General features: G+C 36.2%; 7 protein-coding genes across 9 annotated transcripts; 5 read left to right on the forward strand and 2 right to left on the reverse strand.

Annotated features, from left to right (window-relative positions):
• Positions 1-85: 85 nt before the first annotated feature.
• On the forward strand, positions 86-3064 carry LOC135147823 (uncharacterized). The gene is made up of 4 exons (XM_064081473.1): positions 86-1232; positions 2032-2184; positions 2799-2888; positions 2973-3064. The coding sequence occupies exons 1-4, from the start codon at positions 695-697 to the stop codon at positions 3050-3052; spliced, it is 861 nt and encodes a 286-aa protein (XP_063937543.1). The 5' UTR covers positions 86-694; the 3' UTR covers positions 3053-3064.
• Positions 3065-3166: 102 nt separating this feature from the next.
• Positions 3167-4761, forward strand: LOC135148079 (ankyrin repeat-containing protein NPR4-like). The gene is made up of 2 exons (XM_064082338.1): positions 3167-3584; positions 3860-4761. The coding sequence occupies exons 1-2, from the start codon at positions 3243-3245 to the stop codon at positions 4469-4471; spliced, it is 954 nt and encodes a 317-aa protein (XP_063938408.1). The 5' UTR covers positions 3167-3242; the 3' UTR covers positions 4472-4761.
• A 165-nt stretch (positions 4762-4926) lies between these two features.
• On the forward strand, positions 4927-9153 carry LOC108194613 (ankyrin repeat-containing protein At5g02620). 3 transcript variants are annotated; one of them, XM_064082337.1, is made up of 5 exons: positions 4927-5606; positions 6085-6237; positions 6346-6435; positions 6742-7169; positions 8712-9153. In XM_064082337.1, the coding sequence occupies exons 1-5, from the start codon at positions 5078-5080 to the stop codon at positions 8715-8717; spliced, it is 1206 nt and encodes a 401-aa protein (XP_063938407.1). In that variant the 5' UTR covers positions 4927-5077; the 3' UTR covers positions 8718-9153. The 3 variants fall into 3 exon arrangements, with proteins under 3 accessions (XP_063938407.1, XP_063938405.1, XP_063938406.1); XM_064082335.1 differs by lacking the exon at positions 8712-9153 and adding an exon at positions 7633-8388; XM_064082336.1 differs by lacking the exons at positions 6085-6237; positions 8712-9153 and adding an exon at positions 7633-8388.
• Positions 9154-9921: 768 nt separating this feature from the next.
• LOC108194614 (uncharacterized) lies at positions 9922-10757 on the forward strand (the record flags this gene model as incomplete). Its single annotated transcript, XM_017361570.2, has 2 exons — positions 9922-10188; positions 10337-10757. Coding segments are annotated over 2 exons (435 nt in total), but the record flags the coding sequence as incomplete, so codon positions are not given.
• Positions 10758-12923: 2166 nt separating this feature from the next.
• LOC108194152 (protein PHYTOCHROME KINASE SUBSTRATE 1) lies at positions 12924-14540 on the reverse strand. The gene has a single exon (XM_017361058.2). The coding sequence runs from the start codon at positions 14422-14424 to the stop codon at positions 12973-12975; it is 1452 nt and encodes a 483-aa protein (XP_017216547.1). The 5' UTR covers positions 14425-14540; the 3' UTR covers positions 12924-12972.
• Positions 14541-17506: 2966 nt separating this feature from the next.
• LOC108193741 (uncharacterized) lies at positions 17507-21311 on the forward strand. Its single transcript, XM_017360549.2, has one exon. It carries the CDS (start codon positions 17966-17968, stop codon positions 19100-19102), a length of 1137 nt encoding a protein of 378 aa, XP_017216038.1. The 5' UTR covers positions 17507-17965; the 3' UTR covers positions 19103-21311.
• On the reverse strand, positions 20708-21290 carry LOC108193742 (ferredoxin C 1, chloroplastic). The gene has a single exon (XM_017360550.2). The coding sequence runs from the start codon at positions 21288-21290 to the stop codon at positions 20835-20837; it is 456 nt and encodes a 151-aa protein (XP_017216039.1). The 3' UTR covers positions 20708-20834.
• Positions 21312-23804: the final 2493 nt, after the last annotated feature.

Raw genomic sequence — 23804 nt, forward strand, 5'->3', positions numbered from 1 at the left:
GAGAACTACAGTCAAATCTAATCCTTGCAAGTTTCATCTACATCTCTCGTGCGCTGCTCATTAACTTATCTACATTTTTATCTTATGCCAACATATTCTTCCTGCTTCAATCAACACCTCATCTTCTTCTTGCTTCGATCAACACCTTGTCAACCACCACCATTGGTCACGTTAATCTCCGAACCCGTCTTGATCCCCGAATTTTTACAAACGCTTCCTCGATTCCCACTTCCGTACCTGAAAAAATCTCCGATTCTTTGATCCAAACGGAACAAGGATCGGATCGGGGGTGGTCAGTTCGAGTGTGGCGGGGTCGGAAGAATGCACATCCCTAGACACTGCTGTCTATGTAATAAAAACTCCCAAAAAATAAACGGTAAAGAAATGATTGGGACGGAGGGAGCAAGAAGAAAGATACGATTTTAGAATTTGTACGGTGCTCCGGATCTTTGTGGCCCCGACGCCCCACCCTGTGTGGCGATCTATTTTCGCAGAAGTCAACATGTATGAATGCGGAAAGTTACGCGTACTATTCCATGCAAGTAATTGTGTAGCAAGTAGCTTCAAAATACCAAGTGATTATTCTTGGCAAGAAAAATACTACAAGAAAGTCCTTAAAGTCTAATACTAACATGTATAAATGTACATGCATGTACGTAGCTGCTAATGACTCAAGTCAAGCAGATAGCAATACATGAATTCCACACAGAGAGATGCCACAAGTCGTCTGATCTATAAAGCAGCCATACAAGACGACTGGGATTCAGTAAGCCATATTTTCGAAACCGAAACCGAAAATTGGAGACTAAATGCCGAAATTTCATTATACGGAGAGACTCCGCTGTACATAGCGGTGGGAACGAATCGTTCCCACCGCTTTGTGGAACAGCTTGTGAAGCAGATTATGAGCGGAGAGAATGGCGTAGAGATGCTACGTACTTGTATAAAAGTTGGCAGACCGTACAATGCTCTTCACTTGGCAGGTAAGAGGGGAAACTTAAGGGATGCAAAGGTGTTGGTAGAGTTCGACCAGGAGTTACCGCAAAGTGCAGTTGTTGCTGACGATGGGGGGACTACTCCACTGGAATTGGCTGCTTGGAAAGGGCATCAAGAGACGGTACGGTATCTAATGATGGTGACAAAAGATGTGGTTGGAGTGACGGGGACTAGTCCGTTCAGGGGAACTCCAGGGGCTAATATCCTTACTCAGACCATTGCCACAGGTCTTTATGGTATGTTTCTTGACAGTTTCCAGACAATTATCTAAACCCCGAGTTGAAATTTTTTTTTGTCCAACAATAATATCAGGTAGAAGATAAGAAATAGTGATTCAGGTGAGAACATTTTGTTGATGAGAATAATGAGAACAATTGTTCTGCTGAAAGTGCAGAATAATGAGAACAATTGTTCTGCTGAAAGTGCAGAACAATTGTTTTGGAAAATTTTCACTTCTTGAATGTTGTATTATTCTACTGCAGAACAATAGTGTTCTTAGTGTTCTCCCACTAAAAATTGTTCTCCACGGAGTGTGACCATGATATCTATAATATTTTTATTAGAGGAATCAAATAAGTATTTCTATCAAAGTATGTAAGCGCATATCTGTCAAAAAAAAAGAGTATGTAAGCGCATATTTGATGCTCTTTTAAAATAAAAATTAGAAGTGTGTGCCCTTAAGAAATTTTTTGTGCTTATATATTTTGGCAGCTGGTTCAATACATTTGAATGAAAGTACCATATGTCGAGCGGCTTAAAGGTGCTGGTCATTAAAAATTCTAGGATGGGACAATTTTTCGCTGAATAATATTGTAGCATCCCGTACATATTTCAAAAACTTAAGGTTAAGATGTCCGACGCTTCTTTTCCACTAAACATATACTACTAACATACACATGTCAAGGACTTGGACCCATATATTTTTTTTAAATTTTTTTGCTCCTTAGCATAAGCAGCTTTGCCTCAGGGCAGCTCGGCTAGTATTGCGTTTATCTGCTAGAATTGTGTTAATCTAATTCACATACATGCAAGCAGATGTGGCTTTGAATTTAGTAAAGAATTACCCGGACCTGGTGGCGGAAGAAAATTATACTGGTTGGGAGACAGGTTTTAGTAGATTAGCAGCAAAGGGGAATGCGTTTCCTAGAGGATATCAACTTTCATTTTGGCAACGCATCATTTATTCACGTTAGTCTCTTCCACTCTCTGTTTCATAATTGTGACATAAGAGCTAAGCCAAACTATAGTCAGACATGGTTGATGTCCTTCCAAACTAAACAACCACCAGTTTAGGCCTTTAAATCCTAATTTATATAGTAGCTTTTCTGGTATCTAACTCAAATTTGTGTTTTTAACAAATGAGTGTAATTTATTGACCCAGTAGGCTACAACAAACATTATTCAACACTCCCCTCGATAGTATGATATAAGTAACCAATTCATCTAAACCATTAAGGTCTCAGAGAAAGCCCAAACAGGATCTTATGCTACAACAGACATTATTCAACATATTAAACCGACAAGTCATATGTTCCAACAACTCACTCATCACAGATAATGGATGTTTAAGAGTTATGCACACATAGCATAGATCAGTAAAAGTTATATACAACCAATTCCATTTTTACACATATTTCGGACACACTTGTGAGTTTTGACTGACTGGTTCATTTATTTCACTTTATGCAGTATTATGAACAAGGGTACATTTGGAAAGAACAAGCTAATTACATACGGTGATAATTATAGTTCTTGTTTTGCAAGAAAGTTTAACATTACTGATCATAGAAACATTTTTGCAGGAATAGACGATAAAGAGTGCCTAGTTGCTGATATTGAAAATGAAGGAAGAGGGCTAACAAATAATCTTCTCCAAAGATATTTTTACATAGGTACTTTGGTTTTAATTCATTCTGTCTTGCACTAGGAGATTGAGGTCCCTGTATAATTGGTTTCTAAAATGTGGTTTGTTTCAGGGAGTGTTTCATGCTGGAGTATTGTCTCCCTCTACTTAGGTATGAAATCTACTCTAATTAGCTACGTTCAATCTGTTTAAGTGGTTAAATACGTACATATATATATGTGTGTGTGTGTGTGTGTGTGTGTGTGAGTTTATGTGTTTGAATAGATCTAATTAAAGAGAGATTATAAAAACTGCAGCACCATATGTAAATCATGTCCGTTGTATCAAAGTAACTCATTTGATAACAGAGGAACTTGTAAAACAAATATGCTCAACGCTCATTATGAACTTTGAGGATCCCATAACTTGGAAAGTACTAGGACAAGCCATTTATACAGCAGTACGTCATGGAAGTCATGAACTTATAGAGGAGTGTATAAGAAACTACCCGGAGCTGATTAGGTATGAGGTGGAAGGAGTTAACTTGTTTAAGGCAGCCATCAATCATCGCCAAGAGAAAGTTTTCAACCTTATATATCAAATATCTGCACATTCGTTGGATACAATGGGCAACTTCAATGGTGAAAATGCCCTGCATCTTGCTGCCAAGTTAGCTCCATATCATAGACTCAGGACTGTAACTGGTGTAGCTTTGCAGATGCAGCGCGAGCTCCTCTGGTTCAAGGTAATATCATTATAGAATACTGTATTACTTCTGAATTATTGTCATTTTAAGAAGAGATTAAAAGTAAATCTAAATTTAGAGAAAGACATGCTTATTCATGTGCATAAGAAATAATATAGACTTGATTCGCACTGAATTTGCTGAGTGCATGTATTCATTGAGGATTGTGAATTTGTGATAGACCTCTATGGTCCATAAATTCTGGTTTTAAGTTTTTCACATTTAAGTATATAACTTAGATGCGTAGGCCTAAAAATATAAATATGTACTTGTAGGAAGTTGATAAATTTATGGAACCTGCACAAAGAGAATCACTAAACAATGACAAAAAGACACCAAGAATGTTATTCACTGATGAACACAAGCAGTTGCTTATGGAAGCACAACTATGGACGAAGGATACATCATCATCGTCAACTGTAGTAGCTGCTCTCATTGTTACAATTGCATTTGCTGCCTTGTTCACTGTGCCAGGGGGAAACAAAGATGGTGATGGACAACCGAGATTCATAAAAGATTGCATTTTCCTTCTGTTTGTCCTATCGGATGCTATAGCACTATTCTCTGCATCGACCTCTGTGTTAATGTTCTTATCTACACTTACTCACTCTTCTCAAGAAGATTTTCTTTATGCATTACCCCTCAGGTTGACGCTTGGGCTTATATCACTCTTCATATCACTAGCAACAACAATGATTGCTTTTAGCGCCACCCTTATTCTTGTGCTTCATGATAAAATACAGTGGATTGCTGTTCCGGTTACTTTAGTGGCTAGCATTCCCATCATCTTGTTTCTTTGGCTGCAGTATCCTTTACTTTTCGAACTGGTTTCTACCACATTTGGGAAAAGCATTTTCGGCAAACAAAACAATCTACTGCTTCATTAGAACTTTGACTGTTTTTAGATTGTGTTCCCATGACTTGAATGGTATGAATTTCAAACTAGTTCTTCTTGGCATGGATATGTAAACTTCTGAATTTTTATGTTTGAATTTGATTTGGTTCCTCCATGTTTAAATTGAATGACTATTCCATGTTCTTTTTGTTTTCCTGGAAGAGGCCTTCAGTTTTGCTTTCATTGCTTAAAAGCTACTCCCTTTTCTTACTAATGCTAAATGTTCATATTTTAATAAATTTTGTTTATCTATCTAGCTAGATTACACGCTTTGGTATGAGCAAAACCGCGTTATATATAGACAAATAATGTTGCAACGTCACACGAACTTATAATATTAGTAGGAACAGGAAGGAACATGTATGGTGGCCCAAAAAACAATTAGTATTCTACATGAAAATTATATATTTTTATGTAGTAGGCAACTAACTTGTAATTAAAGAAGTGATCGTTTCTTGTTGACTTGCATTGCTGCCGGAGACGATGATCTATTATTTTCTTGATATTGGTGGTGATGGAAGAAATTAATACGTATGTATATGGCAGAGACATTCAGACTTGCTTTCATTGCTAAGAAGTTACTCTGGTGAAGTAACAAATGAATTCAATAAAGAGGGATGCTATTAGTCGTCAGATTTATAAAGCGGCAATACAAGATGACTGGGATTCAGTGAGTCATATTTTTGAAACTGAAAACTGGAGATTGAATGCTGAAATTTCATTATATGGAGAGACTCCACTGCACATAGCTGTGGGAACGAATAGTTCCCACCGTTTTGTGGAAAAACTAGTGAAAATGATTGTGACCAGTGGTAATGGTGTGGGCATGCTGCGCACCACTATTAAAGTTGGCAGACCTTACAATGCTCTTCACCTAGCAGGTAAGAGGGGAAACTGTAAGGATGCCAAACTTTTGGTAGACTATGACCCCGAATTTCCCCAAACTGTTGTTTCTGACGATGGGGGGACTACTCCACTCGAAATGGCTGCTTGGAAGGGGCACAAAGAGACGGTGCACTATTTATTGTCGGTTACAAGAGATGAGGTTGGATTGTCTGGGACTAGTCCTTTTAGGGGAACTCCTGGAGCTAATATCCTTACTCAAGCCATTGCCACAGGCCTCTATGGTATGTATGTGGGTATAATTTTCAAATTTTCAGCTTATATGTAATGTTGTTGGATCCATCACAGTGCCAGATTCTCATAGTAAAGTGATAGATAAGCTTCAAATTTTGAAAATTAAGCTCCAAATATGCATTACATAAGTGGAACTTAACTGGCAATATGTGAAGCTTATCAATCGATTGAATTCATGTCAGGTAAAGTTTAGGTAGAGTGGGTGGAGAAGAAAACTGTAGAACGAGTTCTGATTCAAACAAGGTCTCAAAGATGCACCGTGCACGACTATAAATGATATGATGTATGTGATAGTTCTAGCCGGTATTAAGCCAGATTGAATGATATCAATATATGAACCTTCTTGTCATACTAGGTTTTGAGATAGCTGGTGAGGTGTTGAGTGTCAAAACTCTTTTGGCTTATGGAGTTAGATTCTTATTGTTTCCTATTAGGAAATTATATTGAGATAAATTTGTACACATGCAGATGTGGCTCTGTACCTAGTAGAGAAATACCCAGATCTGGTGGGGCAAACAAATTATACTGGTTCAGCGACAGCTTTAAGTATACTAGCAACAAAAAGGAATGATTTCCCTAGTGGGTGCCATCTAACATTTTGGCAACACATCATTTATTCACGTTAGTCTGTTCTTCCTTACTCTTTCTGTTAAAATGGTTGATTTTTATTTCTCGTTTTGCAAGAAATACCTGTGAATCCAGACTAAACACTTAACTATACCATTGCAGGATTAGACGATACAGAGGTGAAGGTTGCTGATATTGAAAGTGGAGGAAGAGGACCAGCTAGAACTCTTCTGCGGAGAATTTTTGGAAAAGGTAGCGTTAGGTTCCTCAATTATATTATATTACACTAGCAAAATAAGTTGCCTGTCTTATATCATACAAGATATTCTGATAAAATAAAATCACACTAACTCTAGGCTATGCTTTTTAGCATAAATCTTTAATTAATACACTACAAATGGTACTGACGGATTAATAAGGTCAATATAATTCTAGTCATTCATTTCGGCCTTAGTGGAAAGGGCTGTGGGAAAATCCATGCCCTAGCACATTGTGTCTGTAAAATGACTTTATATATACGAGTATAAGTCTAAGAGATCAATATTATAAAAACTGCAGCACCATATGTGAAGCATATCCGTCAGATCAAAGCGACTCATTTGCAGACTGAGCAACTTGTAAAACAAATATGCTCAACCCTCATTATGAACTTCGAGGACACTACAACCTGGAAAGTACTGGGACATGCAATACATATAGCAGTACGTCATGGAACTCACGAGCTTATAGAAGAGTGTATTAGAAACTACCCTGAGCTGATTAGGTATGAGGTGGAAGGACTTAACCTGTTCAAGGCAGCAATCAATCATCGTCAGGAAAAAGTGTTCAACCTAATGTACCAGATATCAGCACATTCATTAGACACAATGGCTAAAGTCAATGGCGAAAATGCCCTGCATCTTGCCGCCAATTTAGCACCATATCATAGACTCCGGACTGTAACTGGTGTAGCTTTGCAGATGCAGCGCGAACTCCTCTGGTTCAAGGTAATTATATTCATTATAATTTATTGTTTGAATTCTGAAAAAAGTCATCAAACACTATAAATTTCATATTTCACTTTCCCTCATGTTAAAGCGCGTGTAAAGAACTGCTGAGGGATAAGCAAGCCCTGATAACATCTTAGTGACCAACTCCATTGACACCTTAAAGAGTTGAACTTCAAAAATATGAGAGATTCTTTTGAAAACCTTAACGTGTTCTAAAATATTTACATATAAAGGCAAGTTAAAAAATGATATGTATAAGCATGCGCATATGGGGTAGTCTAGGCTTATTCAATTACAGTTACATGTTCTTCAGTAAACAGTTTGTTCATTGCATATTTACATGTGGACATCAGTTTATCATCCGCATTCTCTTAGTAAAGGTTCAAATATTTTGGTTCTTTCAGCTTTTTAGTAAACTTGTATGTATATAAGTCTTACTACATAAATGAAAAATGTATAGGAAGTTGATAAATTTATGGAACCTGCACAAAGAGTATCACTGAACAATGAAAAAAAGACACCAAGAATGTTATTCACCGATGAACACAGGCAGCTACTTACAGATGCGCAACAATGGACTCAAAATACATCATCATCATCAACTGTTGTTGCTGCTCTCCTTGTTACCATAGCATTTGCAGCCTTGTTTACAGTGCCAGGAGGGAACAAAGATAGTGATGGACAAGCCAGATTTTTAACCGATGCTGTCTTTCTTCTATTTGTCATATCAGATGCTATAGCGCTATTCTCTTCAGCCACCTCTGTATTAATGTTCTTATCTACACTTACTCATTCTTCCCAAGAAGATTTTCTTTATGCATTACCCCTCAGATTGACACTCGGACTTATATCACTCTTCATATCAGTAGCAACAACGATGGTTGCATTCAGTGCCACCCTTGTTCTTGTGCTTCGTGATAAAATACAGTGGATTGCTGTTCCAGTTACTTTAATGGCTTGCATCCCCATTCTCTTGTTTCTTTGGCTGCAGTATCCTTTGCTTCTCGAGTTGGTTCGTGCGACATTTGGGAAAAACATTTTTGGCCAACAGAACAATTTGTTGCTTCATTAGATTCTCTTTTGAGGACACTTATTAGTATCTATATTGTACCTTATTTAGATCTAAGAATTGGCTTTCTGTCTGATGATGGCAGTTTCATGGAAATCAGTGCTCCGAAGGCAGACACACCTTCAATCAATTATTTTATACTTCCAATATTTCCATTAGTATAGCAATGTGCTAGCTAATACCAATGAGGCAATGATGGTATATAACTCCTTTACAAAGTAGAACTCCTTGTTCTTGCTTATGATGGTAGGCTTCAATTAGAAGTTGTCTGTCTCTTTATCTGATTGACAGTTTAGAACCAAACTTAATTTCAAAAGAAAGAAAGATAACTGTCAACTAAAGAATGACCATATTCATGTTCAGCTCAGTAGTTTGGTACTAGCTCTGTACATAAAGCTTGTCATTTATCCAGTCTTCTATATTTTAAACGAGTTGAACGTTAGTTCCTGGTTTTTATTAAATTCACGCAGAATTAATGAAGTTATATGATCATATAAAAAGCGAAACCATTATCAAAAATTCAGTTTGGTACTGCGTGGATTGCCAGAGATCACCGTGGATCAGTGGGAGCTCTTGTATGGAAAAGTTCAGCTTAACATTGCAGAAGTAATTGGTGTGAAAGAAGTAATAAGCTGGATGCCTTGGGGCATAGCAGGTAGTTAGAGTAAGACAACTGGCAGATCCTGATGTTTGCCTTCCTAGAAATGAATTGGTTTTGATTGAGAAGCTTCCTTTATCAAACTCAGAAATTGCATCACTTTCATGGTCATCGCTCTTCACATTTTGATTTTTGTGAATTCCAGTTTCTTCTATTTTTGGTTTTACCAGATCCCAACTTATCATGCTTGCTTTTCTTCCAAAACTTTCAGATTTATTTCCTTGATACACCAGCTCTGTTGGTTTGTTCTATAATTGTTTTGCTTTGTTCTTTGTTTTCTACAACATCGTCATGAATTACAACCGAATTCTTTTTACTGCAGGAGCACCTGCAACTAAGACTAGAAAAAAAAAATGCATATGTAGTATATAATGATAAATATATGCATTTATATATTTACATGCATTTGAATTAATTACGTTGTTAATCTCAAAACAACATTTTTAATTATGTCATTGTATATTGATTTGAATGTATGCAAATTTTACTTTACGATCTTAAAAAATAAGGGTACCATTTTCAAAATTCATCCAGGACACCCAAATTTCTAAGGCCAACCCTGATTACAGTTCTCTATTGACTTTTATTCTTAAAATGTACAGTCTAATCAGTTTTTTTTTTGAGTTTCCGTAGTGTGCTAAAGCTTATAGATAAATGTCACATGTGTAAATAAAAGAGTTATATTACCACTTATATGTAAACGACAGATTAGTTGTAGTAGTGCTGACAGTGGATTAAAGAAACGAGGAGAGTCTAAATCTGTAAATTCTTATGAACTCAAAATAAAAGAGTTAAATTACACACACTAGCATAGACATATACAGATAGGAAACAGCACAATACAGTGAGCTAAACGACATTCAATTAAATTATCTTAATAGTATTTTTTTCTTACGATATACCACTATATCTTACTGCCACTCCTCATTTCATTGTGACCACACAAACATAATTCCGATAAGCCAAATTTTGATACTTGTGTTTTTCACTTATCATAACATAAAAAATTGAAGAACAAGTAACTAAGCAATGCTATCAAACCGTGCAACACTGACTTCCAAATACCATATATTTACAACCATTTAAACTATGGAACTAGACCAGTTACTCGAAATGACAAGGTTACACTTATTGGAACCAGTAGCAGAAGGAAGCTGAAGTCATCAGTGGTCAGAGCTAGCAGCACTGGCGGTAAGGACGAAAAGCGGAGTTTCCTGAGCTTAGAAGAAGCTGGCATGGTTGAAATGTCTGGATTGGTTAGCCATGAGAAATTTTTATGTCGACTAACGGTACGTGAATTATAATATCTGCGCTCTATGCAAAGTAATGTTCATTTTGGACCTCATGAGTCATGACTGCTTAATTTTATGTCATGGAGTTTTCTATTTGCTATTTACTTTACGGGTTTGTGATTTTCGTTACACATATTATTTTTAGATATCTTCACTGAATCTGCTGAGAGTTATCGCGGAGCAAGAAGGGTGTTCAATTGAAGAGCTAAATGCAGGGAGGGTGTGTGATTGGTTTTTGAAGGACAAGCTTAAAAGAGAGCAAAATTTGGATTCTGCAGTGCTTCAATGGGATGAATCTAATTTTCAGCTTTAATTTTTTTTGTTTAGTTCTTGTTGATATATCTATGATATGGTACTTGTACTTAATCATTAATGTCTTGAACAACCTCCAGGGATCTTGTTCTTTTGTCATTTAACTTGATTACTTGACAGCAGAGAAGTAATACTCGATTAAGCTACAGGCATTTAGAGAAATTTTTGAGATGACTCATTGTTCTTAGAGTCATATATGATCTGATCTGGCGTGTTGAAGTCGACTCTAATAATATATGTTGTAGTAGAACTCCTCTCAAGTCCTGGTATGTTTTACTGATCAAATCATATGTTATTTGCCTTGTGATCAGAAAAAGTATAAGAAAGCCCTTTGTTTTGTGATCCTGCTTTGTATATGTGTCTGTTGGAGAAACATGGCCAGACTTCGCTTACTCAAGATAAACTTGGAGTCAGTTTAGCAAATTATGGGAGTTCCTCATCATGAAGCTTTGACAGTGATTCATTCACTTTGTATCTTTATCTTCCGGGAGGCCACTGATCAACTTACTTAACAAGCAACTTCCGATTAGCTCAGAAATTTCGGTGTGAATATCATTTCGCTTTTAGCATTTAAATCTGTCCATTGTTTAGGCTTCATTAAGGACCACTTAACACCTTGTTAGTTTCCGCAGAAACCAATATGCCTTCATTAATTTTATCCCAATGCAGTTGGTTGGCTGGGATAGTGATCTGTTTCTATAGAAGATAGGTCTTTAAAATGATTTGTGAGAAAACCCTACTTGAAAACTCACTAAAAAGAATCATTCTTAACGGCTGTGGTCCATGAAAAAGATGCAACTCCTTGTAGCAAGCTGCATTATGCATCCATATCTAACTGACTTTATAACTTTGGTCCTCTTGATTTTATTAGAGAAAGACACTGCTGCTTAAAACTGGTTTTGACCCTCTCTGCACTTTGGTATTTATTTTTCTGGATATTTAGTTTTTGAAGTCACAGCTGGGCCTGATGATTTCAAGACTTGAACACAAGTTCTCCGGTGACTTAATTGCATTTTCATATCACTTATGTTTCTGTTATTGATTAGGACTAAAATCTGAAATGATTTAATATATATGTTGATTAATAATTGTGCAATGGAAAAGATTTAAAACTAGCAAGCTATCAGTTGGTAATAGCAGTGAGCTTAACCCTGCTTAAGAGATGTGATTATAACAAGTGTAACGTGTCGCTATACATAACATTCCTCATTTGTATAATTATGGATAAATTACTCTCTCCGTCCCACCCATTTCCTTACACTTTCCTTTTTAGGGCGTCGCATCCAATTCTTTACATTTCAAAACTTACCAAAAATAGTCCATGGGTCCCACCATTTCTCCACTTTTCTTTTTTTTCACACTATTTTTACTCCACTAACTTCTTTTTATACATTAAAAATCGATGGGTCCCACCCCACTTTTCTTCCTCTTTTCCACTACTTTATACATATTCCTTAACCTCCGTGCCCAACCCATTCGATAAGAAATGGGTGGGACGGAGGGAGTAGGATTCAAGGACCCTCTACTCTGCTTTCACCAAAATACATTTTAATAAAGATAGACGATTGACGAAGACATCTCAGCTGCATTTGTTGATCATGTGCTTGAGTTGATTTCTTATGCATATCACATATCAGTCCTCATTTGTTCCGTGACCAAAGAGTTTGATATTTTTTATTTTTTTGCTAAAAATATGAGTTAGAATTTTTAGATAAAAATTAATTATAAAATTTAGATACTCACGCACACATGCTAATACTACTACTAAAACTCTTAATTATAGATCCCTCGTTACCAAGAAGAGAGAGGTATCCACCGGATCAATTCTTGCAAACACGAATTAATATACACAGTCCGTGAAAAGACATGTGTCTTGTCAAGCAGTGAAGCAGAGTAGCTAGTTTCCGTATAAGTTGAAGTCATTTATTAGGAAAGTTCAGACATTAAGTTCCGCGTCAAGTGGGGATGAATGAGAGGCCAATAGCTGCAGAAGTGGGGACTAATAACTTTTGATGGTAGCAGAGGTAGGACATTCAATCTCAAAGTAGAAAGTGCACATGTGATTTCAGTAAAAACCTTGGTAAATTCTGGAAAGCACTGATAATTTGGAGCAGTAGTAGACCCCAGAATTACATTTGCATTCTGCTATCGACATAAGTTCTGTAGATGGAATTGAAAAATGCAGACATGAATTGATTTAGATGATTGTATCATTTAGAATTTTTATATTTAATTTTACAAGTACTTTTTTTGATATTTTACACAACAAAAACATGTACTGCAATAAGTAAAAGCAGAGAGTACAGATCAGTGTTTGCTTGTACTTGGTCTGTTGTTGTCAAACATATTAGTTTCGAAATAGAGAATTTGTTACCATAGCCTAAAAATACTCTAATGCATTTTGAAATTGAAGGTACTGATGTGCAATAGTTATAACATTACATGCAACAGCAAAGTGATTCCTGATTATTACTTGATATACAAGAGATGTGATTTGTCCGCTGGAGATACCACGCGTGTGTTGAAGGCATTGTTCCCGAGCCTCGAATTAAATCCAGTTAGCTTAGTCTCTGCCTGAAATTCTGCTACGGGTTTGGAAGGGTCCAATCTGTGACGCCCCTGAGATATGGGGATGGCCTTGTTACTTGTTTTGTATGCGTCTCCTACAACTCTGACAGCTTTCTGACTCTTGCAACCTGAAAGAATGTTAGGAAGCCGCTTGTGCAGTTCTTTCTCTGGGGCATTTTTAGCAAACCTAGTCATTCTGTTTTGGTTTTTTGTGTTGGCTGTTCTGAGATCTTCTGAGTCAGACATGATGGAAAATTCAGCTGCACTGGCCGTGACAACGCTCCATTCTATGCTTGCTTCGCTTGGCGCATAGCAATTGGTGGGAGTAAGACAGGTGGAAGCCTCATCTGATGTTTGTATTCCTAAAAGAGAGTTGCTTTTTGTTGAGAAGCTTTCTATTTCAAACAACTCAGAACTCGCATCACTTTCATAGTCATCGCTTAGTACATCTTGATTTTTGAGAATTCCTGTTTTGTCTAATTGTGGACTGACCAGATCCCAACTAAACATGGTTGCTTTTCTTCCAAAACTTAAAGATTTATTCACTTGATTGGTGATTGGTGTTCTTGGAGAACCAAATACCTCAAGTGATTTTCTTTTTGCGTTATCTTCTCCTGGTGACTCCACTGTGGCTGCCGAGCTTCCTTTCTTGGGGTTCAAGCCTGGGAAGATAAAACACTCTTCTCTGCTAGTCTGAAATTCCATCTTATCAAACTTCTTGTTGGGCATCTTTTCTTGATCAGACCATTTTCTGGTTGGGGCCTTGTTCTTTTGATCTGATTCGCCAGCTCTGATAGTCTGTTCAACAAGTGTTTTGCTTTGATTCTTGCTTTCTACAACCCGGTCATCAATCACAACCGAATTCTTTTCACTGCACGAGCACTTGCAACTAAGGCTAGATAAGAAACTTTTGCAAAAGGCTTTTGTCATGTTTTTGCTCTGATGATTTGTTGGCAGGAGCACAGTTTGGCTATTGTAGCTTGATGAAGAGCGAACACTTGGAGTTCTAGGCTGGACCTTTGGTTTCACAGGGTCTATGTTCACCGACATCTCTTTCTCACGCTGGCAAATTTTAGAGCTCGAATCTGTAGTCTTTGGATCTCCATCATCGTCCATGTCCCCTTTGAAGTATTTCTCTGCAGAGAAGACTCCGATTTCTTTATCTTCAATAACTTTTGTGGCAGCAAACATTAGCTCATGTGAGTTCGAGATTATAGAAGTGATGTTTTGATTGGACTCTGAATGACTAAGCGCTAAAATTCCCTCATCATCATGCAAGTAAGAGGAGAAGGAGGCATCACGATGATTGTTGATACTCTCAAATGACAAGGTATGTGCAGAAACTATAGCCATCGAGATTTCTGTAGGTTTTGCAAGAGCATGTAGCAGCTATATGAAGAAAGTTGGCTAGGAATATAATTTCTCTAGTAAAGCTCAAGGAGATTATCTATAAGTAGAGATGAGGAGTACCTGGGGGGGGGGGGGGGGGGGTCCATTTGCTATGCTCTATGTGGTTGCATTTATAACCAACAGGTGAGATGTGATGCATTAGAATAGAAACTCTTTGAGTTTGGCTGCACCAGTAATAAAATTAAGCAAAAGATAGTAAAGGGTATAAACATGTGTTTAAAGCCTAGCAATTTTATCATCTAAAATGAACCAACTCATCAAATGTGCTATGAAATGGTTAGTTTCGACCATAATATGAAGAGTTTCGCTAATGAGCAACAAGTTACCTATAACAAGTGAAACATATCACCAGGCTGAGTACACCACCGAGGGTCACTTCTCAGATACTGCCATAGAGGTCGCGTTCAAAGTGAACAATATGTCAGTTACCTGTATAGACCAAGGTAACTTGTCATCCCCATCCCCATGATATGTGCAAAATTTTCTTCGGGCAAACTGGCAATGGCCACTCATTTCTACTTGTGGCTCACCTTACTACATGCCTAGCCATGCAATAGAACATTAAATGTGAAATTGGGCATTTGTTATGTTGTACACACTTGATGTCCAATATCACCTAAACAAGGTCTATTCAGTTGTTTTACTTCGATGGGGGTGCTTGCTTCCATTTGCGGAAGTTAAAAGAAAGACATGGAAAAATTTGTCTTGTTCTTCATCTTCCCCAACATTATGACCCAGCGACAGCCTTCTTACTGTCAGAAAAATGTAAATGCATAGACACATTATTGACGAAGTCTGTACATCATACACGATTAGCCTGGAATGTGGTCTAGTGAACATATTCACGTTGCTGGTGGGATTTCAAGCTCAAATTATTTGATTACTGATACAAGGGACTAGATTCATCCATCAGAAGATTAACATTCATAGGACACATTTTGATATTTGTAGGACACAATGTTAGAACTCTTTTTGATATGTAATCGACATGGATTACTTTACTAAATTTTAGTCTCTAATCATCAACCCTAATTGTGAGATACTAACTACCAGTTTAGAACTATTTATGGAGTAAAAGTTATGTAACACATGGGCCAAAACTTTTCTAAGCTACCTACAGTAACCTACTGCATTCTTTCTTAGCCCATTCGTCGTGGAGCCAGGTTCTGTTCTCTCTATGTTGATAGCTGATAAGGCGTGACAGGGAATTGACATGGAAGGCAAAAAGGATGGCTCAACGCTTCAAGTTACTTTTTGATTTGCCTCTTGACAAACAACACGTCAAAGTACAGGACACGACTATATGAGTGCACCTTCTGGCCTAATAATCCCATCGATCTCTGCTAGAATGTCTTCAGATTTGCATTTCAAGAAAATTAATTAGCTATAGTACGTTCATGCTCTTGACACTCTCTTGTGAAGACAATTATTCCACTTCCACAGACGACATCATCCATGGATAACATCAAGTACGATTATCTTAACCATCATTAAGCTTTAAGAAACCTCACTGTAATTCCAATACCTTATAAACCCCCCTGAAGGAAAATCTATGAGCGCTATCTGCTGCGAGGAACTCAAGTCCTTCTGGAGAAAATACTGATTGTGCAACATAGCGAGCTGCAGTTCAGGATAAGATGATTCCAGTGTTTTAGCCTTAATTTATTTCTAATTAATTAATATACAGTATTTCTTGTACAGTCTACGGATATCCGTCATGTGCTAAACTCAAAAGCTTGATTGTCATACTCATATGTGAATTAGACAGCTCATCTACTGGATACTAGTAAGACAGTGGATTGAAGGAACAAGAAAAGCACAAGTTCATTATAATGCGTTCTTTGTTTTCACTTCGTTCCTCTGAATTTACTTTAGTGATTTGACTACACCATCTCATTTCTTCATAGTTTGTGTACATCACTTCTCCGGTTCTCCCCGCATTATGACTTACTGTCCAGCCTAAAATATCATCCATCTCCTGTACAATGTTTTCAAACTTGCATGCGAAAAAAGTTAATTTTAAACGCTGGATGGTTTTAAGACGTCGAACCGCCGGACGAGTACACGTCTAGCTCTTTTTAATTGTTGGGCGGAAAATACTCATTTCGGTCGCCTAGCTAAAAGAATCGATAAACGAATAAATAATCATTTTACTCATCTAGTGATAAATTTTTTTAAATATATAAAAATTTATTATAATTCTAACCACTTAATATTTATTCAACGATCAGGAAACAAGATACTTGTTTCAATTACACATTTGTTTCAATGCATCTGCTTTTCTAGAACATTTATTTTAAAGAGATGAATTAAACTTAGAGCTGTAATTCGAGTCGGGCTGCTCGCCCGGCTCGAACTCGTTTAACTAGGCTCGGCTCGGCTTGTTAAATGAGCTGAATTCGGGCAAAGGTTCCGGCTCGTTTAATTAAGCGAGCCGGCTCGATTCGACTCGTGAAAATAAACGAGCCGAGTTCGGATAAAAGTTTAGGCTCAATTAAGTGTAAAATTATACGAGCTAGCTCGATCGACTCATTAAAACCGGCTCGTTTAGCTAAACGAGCCGGCTCGACTCGACTCGTGAAATTAAACGAGTCGAGTTCGGGCTGAGATTTAGGCTCGATTAGTTAAACGAGCCGGTTCGGCTCTGCTCGATTAAACTTGGCTCGAATTATACTCGGCTCGAAACTCAGCCAACTCGCCTCGACTCCATTAGTAACAGGAAGAAAGAGAGCTTCATTGTAAGACGGAAAAAAGTGAGTTGAGGCGAAAAAGTTTACTAACTTCTCAAATTTTACTTCAAATTTAATATAAATCTGTATTTAGTTGAATGGAATGAAATTTATATATTATAAAAAAATATCAGTAATTTGATTTCTTTAATAATTATATTCCTATTATTTGAACTAAAAGTCTAAACACATATTTTATAAAAAAGTATTCATTTCATTCCTATATCATATTTCTATTATTTTCTTCAAAAAATTTTAAACTCTTTCATTTTTCTATTTTTTTGAAAATTAACTCATTCGGTATTTTCTCGTGCTTTCTTCATTTTACATAAAACTTATTTATTATTTTTCATTCTGTTCCGGTCATTTCATCAACCCCAACCTGAAGTGGATCGCACTTCATAATTCAAAAATCCTAGCACAAGCATAAGCACTATTTTAAGTAAAAGACCGCATAATCTTCTTCTTATTTTCGCAATCTTACTGCACACGATAAATTTCACATCATAAATCATATCCCCGTGCTGGGACAGTTTATCGATAATATATGTATTTTCCATGGCAGCTTAGATACACTACATTAACATGACGATCCACACTCCACCTGTTTGACAATATGCCCCACTGAACTTTGTTACATGTCTTAAGTATTATGCCTTGCGTTCATATTTGTTGTCAGCATTAGGAAGTTGTAAACTAAAACAATTTTCTCACATTTTGCTTCCCTTAAAATTTTTAGACCTGCATTGGACTTTATGATGTTTATGTTATTGAAACGAGCTAGAAAACTGGGTCAGTTGTCGTATCTTTATTGTCCGTCATGTGGATTGTCATCCAAGGCATCAAAGGCGTTTGGGTTTGTAAATGAAGGAACCCCATCTTCGTCAGTTGAATATAAGAGGAATGTTGGGAGTGGTAGTGGTAGTAGTAGCTTTCATCCTTTTTCGTTGTTATCGGACAGTTGGGATAATGTGAAGGATTACAAGATTGAGCTTGTTGATAATCAAACTTGGGGGGTTTCTTCTGGTTTGGCAGATGCTTGGAAAGGTGGTGGACAGATAAAGGATTTGAGAAATGATGTGGTTGATGAGTTTGAAACGTATGTACCGTCGAACAATAATGACCAGGATTTTTATGATATTGAGGAGATGAGGATACGAGGAAATCTTTTTTACAAGCTTGATAAGGATTCTAAAGAGTATGAGGAGTACAATCATGAGTTTCTTAAGAAAAAATCTTCTAAGAATAAGGATGCTCAGAACGAAAAAAAGAAGGAAAAACAAAGTCATGATTCCAGTCCTATTGCTGACAAGTCTTCTAAGAATAAAGATGGGCAAAAGGACAGCAAAATGAAGATGAATGTGACTGATTTTTCTGTTCGAAGTGGGAAGCTAGATAACGTCAATGAGAATTATCATCTGACATCTTCCCTCGCTGATATTCACGGGCTTCGTGATGGAAAAAAGTTAAGGACTCCCACGTTTAATCAACTCACGGCCGCTTATCATGAACCATTTTGTTTGGACATATATATATCGAAGGCTTCTGTACGTGCCTGCATTGTGCACCGAGCCACTAGCAAAGTTGTTGCTGTCGCACATTCAATATCCAAGGACATGAAATTTGACTTGGGATCAACGAGGAATGCAACTGCGTGTGCTGCTGTGGGAAAAGTCTTAGCTCAAAGAGCCTTGGCTGATGATATTCACAATGCGGTCTATACACCAAGGAGAGGAGAAAAGTTGGAAGGTAAACTCTTAGTTGTACTTGAGTCGGTTATTAAGAATGGAGTTAATGTTAAGGTCAAAATTAAGCAAAGAAAATTCACGAAATCTGGCATTGCACCTGCTGCTAAAAACTTCAACACTGGTTCAGTATCCCGTCAAATATAGTCTTCATCTGAAATTGGTGTTTAATCATCTTACTGGTTGATTTAGTGTTCCATTATGAAGATACATGCAAGTTTGTTATTTGGAATTCGCTCTATATGTTGGCGCTTAATGGAGTACCTAAGCTTCTGTACCTATTTCAAGGATATTATTACCTCCCCTTATCATCATGAAAAAGATAATTAATTCCGTATCCGGCCAAGAAAACTTGAGAAAGAAGCGAATGACTATATCTTCAGTACTGTTTTCGTTTTCTCCTTTCTTTCAACCAAGCAACCATCCATGATACTTGGCCAGATTTTAACTTGGTGTTCTCGCATAATCTGGTGGTGAACTGAATCTTGATAATTTGTCGCAGTAACTGTAGGACATCATTTGTTCAGGTATAATTTTTACAAGTGAGCATGATTTTTCTTGTAATTGTTGTGGATGTATGTATGTATTTCAGTCAAAAAATTAATGATGAATAAACATTTCTTTTTCCCAATGTGATATAAAATCTGTCAGTAAGAATATTGGATTCAAGCTTATGCAAAATGAAGTTATTGCATTATTTCACAGTCCTCCCCATTAGAACAATTGAAATCTTGACTTTCTCTTTAGAATCATATATGCCTTCATATAATCTTGCCTTCTCCCTGTTTATGTTGGACAAGTTAGTACGTTTATCATTTAGCAAAAAAAGAAAAAAAGTTAGTACGTTTATCTGAAGTCTCCTTACTAGAATATTTAGAAGACGACTTCTATCAGAAACTTGCAAACTGTCATCTTCTGTCAAATGCTGTCATGTAATCTCTTGTAAATATCATCATTTCTGCTTTCTCATCTAAATATTCCTTATAAACTGTGAATCAAATTCTCAGTTTTTATTTTATATTCCTCTTTCTAGTTGATGAGGTAATACTGTCTGTTTGCCTACGGATGGTTACTTTTCTTTATTATCAGGATTTCGGGGGTCAAAAGAACAACACTAATATTTGTTTCACAAGAGGCTCCAGCTCCTTATCTTGTTCATTGACTAAGAGCTCTAGCTCTTGACTAATGAGCTGAAACCCTTCTTTCACTGACAGGTGATTCATTTTATTCTTGTGCTTGACGGTACACAAATCTCACCATGATTTACATAAAATGCACATCAGCTCCTCTGGACTCAAAGCTGCACTTAATTTCTTATATTTAGTGAAAAGAAGAAGAAAGTTAATAACATAAGATGTAGAACTGACAACAGAAGAAGAATTAGGAGGGTTGGGTTGCGGAGATGAGGAAATCATCTTGATGACAGACGATCGGACTAGGAAGGATGTAATCATGCAGAGGAAAACCCATACTGTATCTAGAAAAGAAGTAAAGAAGTCTTGACTAAACTGATTACAGAGCTCAGAACTTAGAGAGATTGCTACAAAGAAATAACTATCTGTATATATTGCAACTACTGTATAAGGCCAGTGATCTAGGAAACCTAGAATTACCAGTTTAACTTTATATTTGTCCAACACCATTTTACCATTTGCAATCTAAACCCTTACAATAAGAGTGATCAGACAGAATCTTAATTACATCATCATTCATCAAATGAGTGATGATAAACTAAAGAGTGCAACACAGAGGGGCAAAAGAGCATTAAGCAGTATTCATATCTTCCCTTCAAATTCTCAAAACAAGTTCACATTATTATACTCCACCACATTGATCTACAAATTCAGAAACTATTAATCAGACACCAAGCACCACAAACTCAGTCATTTGCAGTAGCTAACTGCATTGCCAGCAGCTCTTCCTCGGGTATAGTCTTAATATGACAATCAGAGCGAGGATACGCTGCGCACAGCAAAGCAAATCCCCTTTCGACAACATCATCACTAAGCATTCCTTCACTTTGATCAACTTTTCCGCTGATAAGTTGAGCAGGACAGGTCATGCAAACTCCAAGGTTGCAATCATATGGTACCGTCATGCCTTCATCCAATGCCTTTGTTAATATTGTCTCATCAGGCTCAACTTGAAGCTCAGTAGTCTTGCCCTCATGCTCAATTGTCACCTTGTAAGACTTGATGGTAGTAATGCTCCGGTAGCCGCGGCGAAGGCGTGGCTGTACATGCTGGTTTAGCTGCACTGGAGGAAGAAAGGAGGATTGTTTTTTAGATGATGTGAAAGTGAATGAAGGAGAGGTTGTGAAGTGGAGAGTTGCCATGGGTAATGAGAGTTGGAAAAATGAGGACAGGAGTGTGTTGACACTATTGTTGTTTGAGAGGATAAGGTTCTGTTGTTTAATCTGAAGATAGGCCCATTTCTCATTTAGCAAAAAAAGATAGGCCCATTTCATGAGCGATATTCCCTCTGTTTTTTAATATATGACGTTTGATTTTTTTGACACATATTTTTAAATGTTTTGACCGGATAGTTAAAATATTATTTTTGAAACTTTTTTTTTTCTGATCAAAAATATATAATCAAAATTATAATTCACAAAAAATTCAATCAAAAATAATAATTTTTACTAGTCGGTCAACCCACCTAAGAGTACGTGCCCTTGTCAAAAGTGACATAGAAAAAACAGGGAGAGTAAAACATTATTTAAGCAAAAGATGAAGACTCGTAAAAGTTTATTAACAAAATTTACGAGTCTATACTGACAAAAAAAAAAAAAAAAAAATTTACGAGTCTGTATGCATTTAATTTTGAAATGAAATTCCTTAAATATTGTATCAAATATTTTCTTTAAGACCTGTCAAATGGTAATTGGTTTAACTTATTATCGGTACCCTCTCAAAAAAAATTTAGTATCGAATATCGATACAAAAGAACTGCACACGACTGAATTTCAAGTATTATATATACTAGCCTTTAACCCGTGCGAACCACGGGCGAATATAGAATTCGTAATTTGTTAATTATTATTTAAATTTTACATCGTCTTATTAGTATTTTAGTATTAATGAATTAGATTTTAACCAGATTATATTTACCAACTAATTACATTTTTTGGACGACTATGAATTATACCAATATCGGTTTATTATAATATAGTATATAAATAATATATACATTATATTTAAAAGAATAATAGTGGAGTTTTTTTTATCTTGTATAACATCACAAGTGTTAGTAATTTGAACGGTATAAAACTCTTTAATATTGTAAGAGTAAGAGAAGTCTACATGTCACCCACTTGTAGTTATAAAAAAAAGACCGAACCAAAATTTTGTACGACTATAAATTAAACCTATGTTGCCTTATTATATTAGAGTATATATTATATGTAGATAAACATAAATAGTATGTCATATTTACATGATATGAAATTTATATAATAAAATTCAAATTAATAATTTGTCCATAGTTAAGAAAAGCAATAACTATTTTGAATCTACAATACGGGATCAAAGATAATTTAAATATTAGTGAAATTTGACTGTCTAAGAGCATCTCCAACGGTGTTGGCTATAATCGTTGGCTAAATTGGACCTGTAAGACGTTATGTAAAATTTGTTGAACCTGTAAGACATTTCTCTTCAATGGTATTGGCTATATTGGTTGGCTATAATTTAAAAATAGCATGTTATTAATATTTTAGATTGTTAAAATAGAATATATCAGTTTAATATGGTAATAAATGATGTGCAATCTTCCTACAGATTTCTTACAGACCTGTAGAGGTTCGACAAATTTAGCCATCCATAGGAGGTTGGCTAAATTTATAGACAACAGGTCACTGTGGTTGGAGTGTGAATTTTTAAAGTGGTTGGCTAAATTTTTTATTTTTGGCATGACAACTCATCTTTTAGCCAAGGGGTCTTCATGGTTGGAGATGCTCTAAGAGCATCTCCAACGGTGTTGGCTATAATCATTGGTTAAACTGAACCTGTAAAACATTATGTAAAATTTGCTGAACTTGTAAGACATTGTTCTTCAATGGTATTGGCTATATTGATTGGCTATAATTTAAAAATAAAATGTTATTAATATTTTAGTTTGTTAAAGTAGAATATATCAGTTCAATATGATAATATGGTAATAAATGATGTGCAATCATCCTACAGATTTCTTAGAGCATCTCCAACGGCGTTGGCTATAATCGTTGGCTAAATGGGACCTGTAGGACATTATGTAAAATTTGCTGAACCTGTAAGACATTTTGCTCAATGGTATTGGCTATATTGGTTGGCTATAATTTAAAAATGGTATGTTATTAATATTTTAGATTGTTAAAATAGAATATATCAGTTCAATATGGTAATAAATTATGTGCAATCTTCCTACAAATTTCTTACAGACCTGTAGAGGTTCGACAAATTTAGCCATCCATAGGAGCTTGACTAAAATTATAGATAACAGCTCGGTATGGTTGGAGCATGAGTTTTTTGAGCTATTGGCTAAATTTTTTTATTTATAGTATGCCACGTCACCTTTTAGCTAAAGGCTTCCAATGGTTGGAGATGCTCTTACAGACCTGTAGAGGTTCGACAAATATAGTCATCCATGGGAGGTTGGCTAAAATTATAGACAACAGATTCACGTGGTTGGAGTGTGATTTTTCAAGAAGTTGGCTAAATTTTTTTATATTTAGAATGCCAACTCATTTTTTAGCCAAAAAGTTTGTATGGTTGGAGATGCTCTAAACATGATATAAATAGTTTAAATTTGCTGTTTATATATATTCTCGTTAGATAAAATATTTTTCTTCTAATGAAAACAATTATTTTAC

The sequence above is a fragment of the Daucus carota genome, chromosome 7, assembly GCF_001625215.2.
Source record: "Daucus carota subsp. sativus chromosome 7, DH1 v3.0, whole genome shotgun sequence".
Taxonomy (NCBI): Eukaryota; Viridiplantae; Streptophyta; class Magnoliopsida; order Apiales; family Apiaceae; genus Daucus; species Daucus carota.

Coding starts and splice junctions, on each gene's coding strand:
- LOC135148079 (XM_064082338.1), top strand. CDS start 3,243: ATGAACTTTGAGGATCCCATAACTTGGAAAGTACTAGGACAAGCCATT. Junction 3,585..3,859: donor GCGAGCTCCTCTGGTTCAAG/GTAATATCATTA, acceptor ATGTACTTGTAG/GAAGTTGATAAATTTATGGA.
- LOC108194152 (XM_017361058.2), bottom strand. CDS start 14,424: ATGGCTATAGTTTCTGCACATACCTTGTCATTTGAGAGTATCAACAAT.
- LOC108193742 (XM_017360550.2), bottom strand. CDS start 21,290: ATGGCAACTCTCCACTTCACAACCTCTCCTTCATTCACTTTCACATCA.
- LOC135147823 (XM_064081473.1), top strand. CDS start 695: ATGAATTCCACACAGAGAGATGCCACAAGTCGTCTGATCTATAAAGCA. Junction 1,233..2,031: donor CATTGCCACAGGTCTTTATG/GTATGTTTCTTG, acceptor ACATGCAAGCAG/ATGTGGCTTTGAATTTAGTA. Junction 2,889..2,972: donor CCAAAGATATTTTTACATAG/GTACTTTGGTTT, acceptor GGTTTGTTTCAG/GGAGTGTTTCATGCTGGAGT.
- LOC108194613 (XM_064082335.1), top strand. CDS start 5,078: ATGAATTCAATAAAGAGGGATGCTATTAGTCGTCAGATTTATAAAGCG. Junction 5,607..6,084: donor CATTGCCACAGGCCTCTATG/GTATGTATGTGG, acceptor GTACACATGCAG/ATGTGGCTCTGTACCTAGTA. Junction 6,436..6,741: donor GCGGAGAATTTTTGGAAAAG/GTAGCGTTAGGT, acceptor TAAAAACTGCAG/CACCATATGTGAAGCATATC.
- LOC108193741 (XM_017360549.2), top strand. CDS start 17,966: ATGATGTTTATGTTATTGAAACGAGCTAGAAAACTGGGTCAGTTGTCG.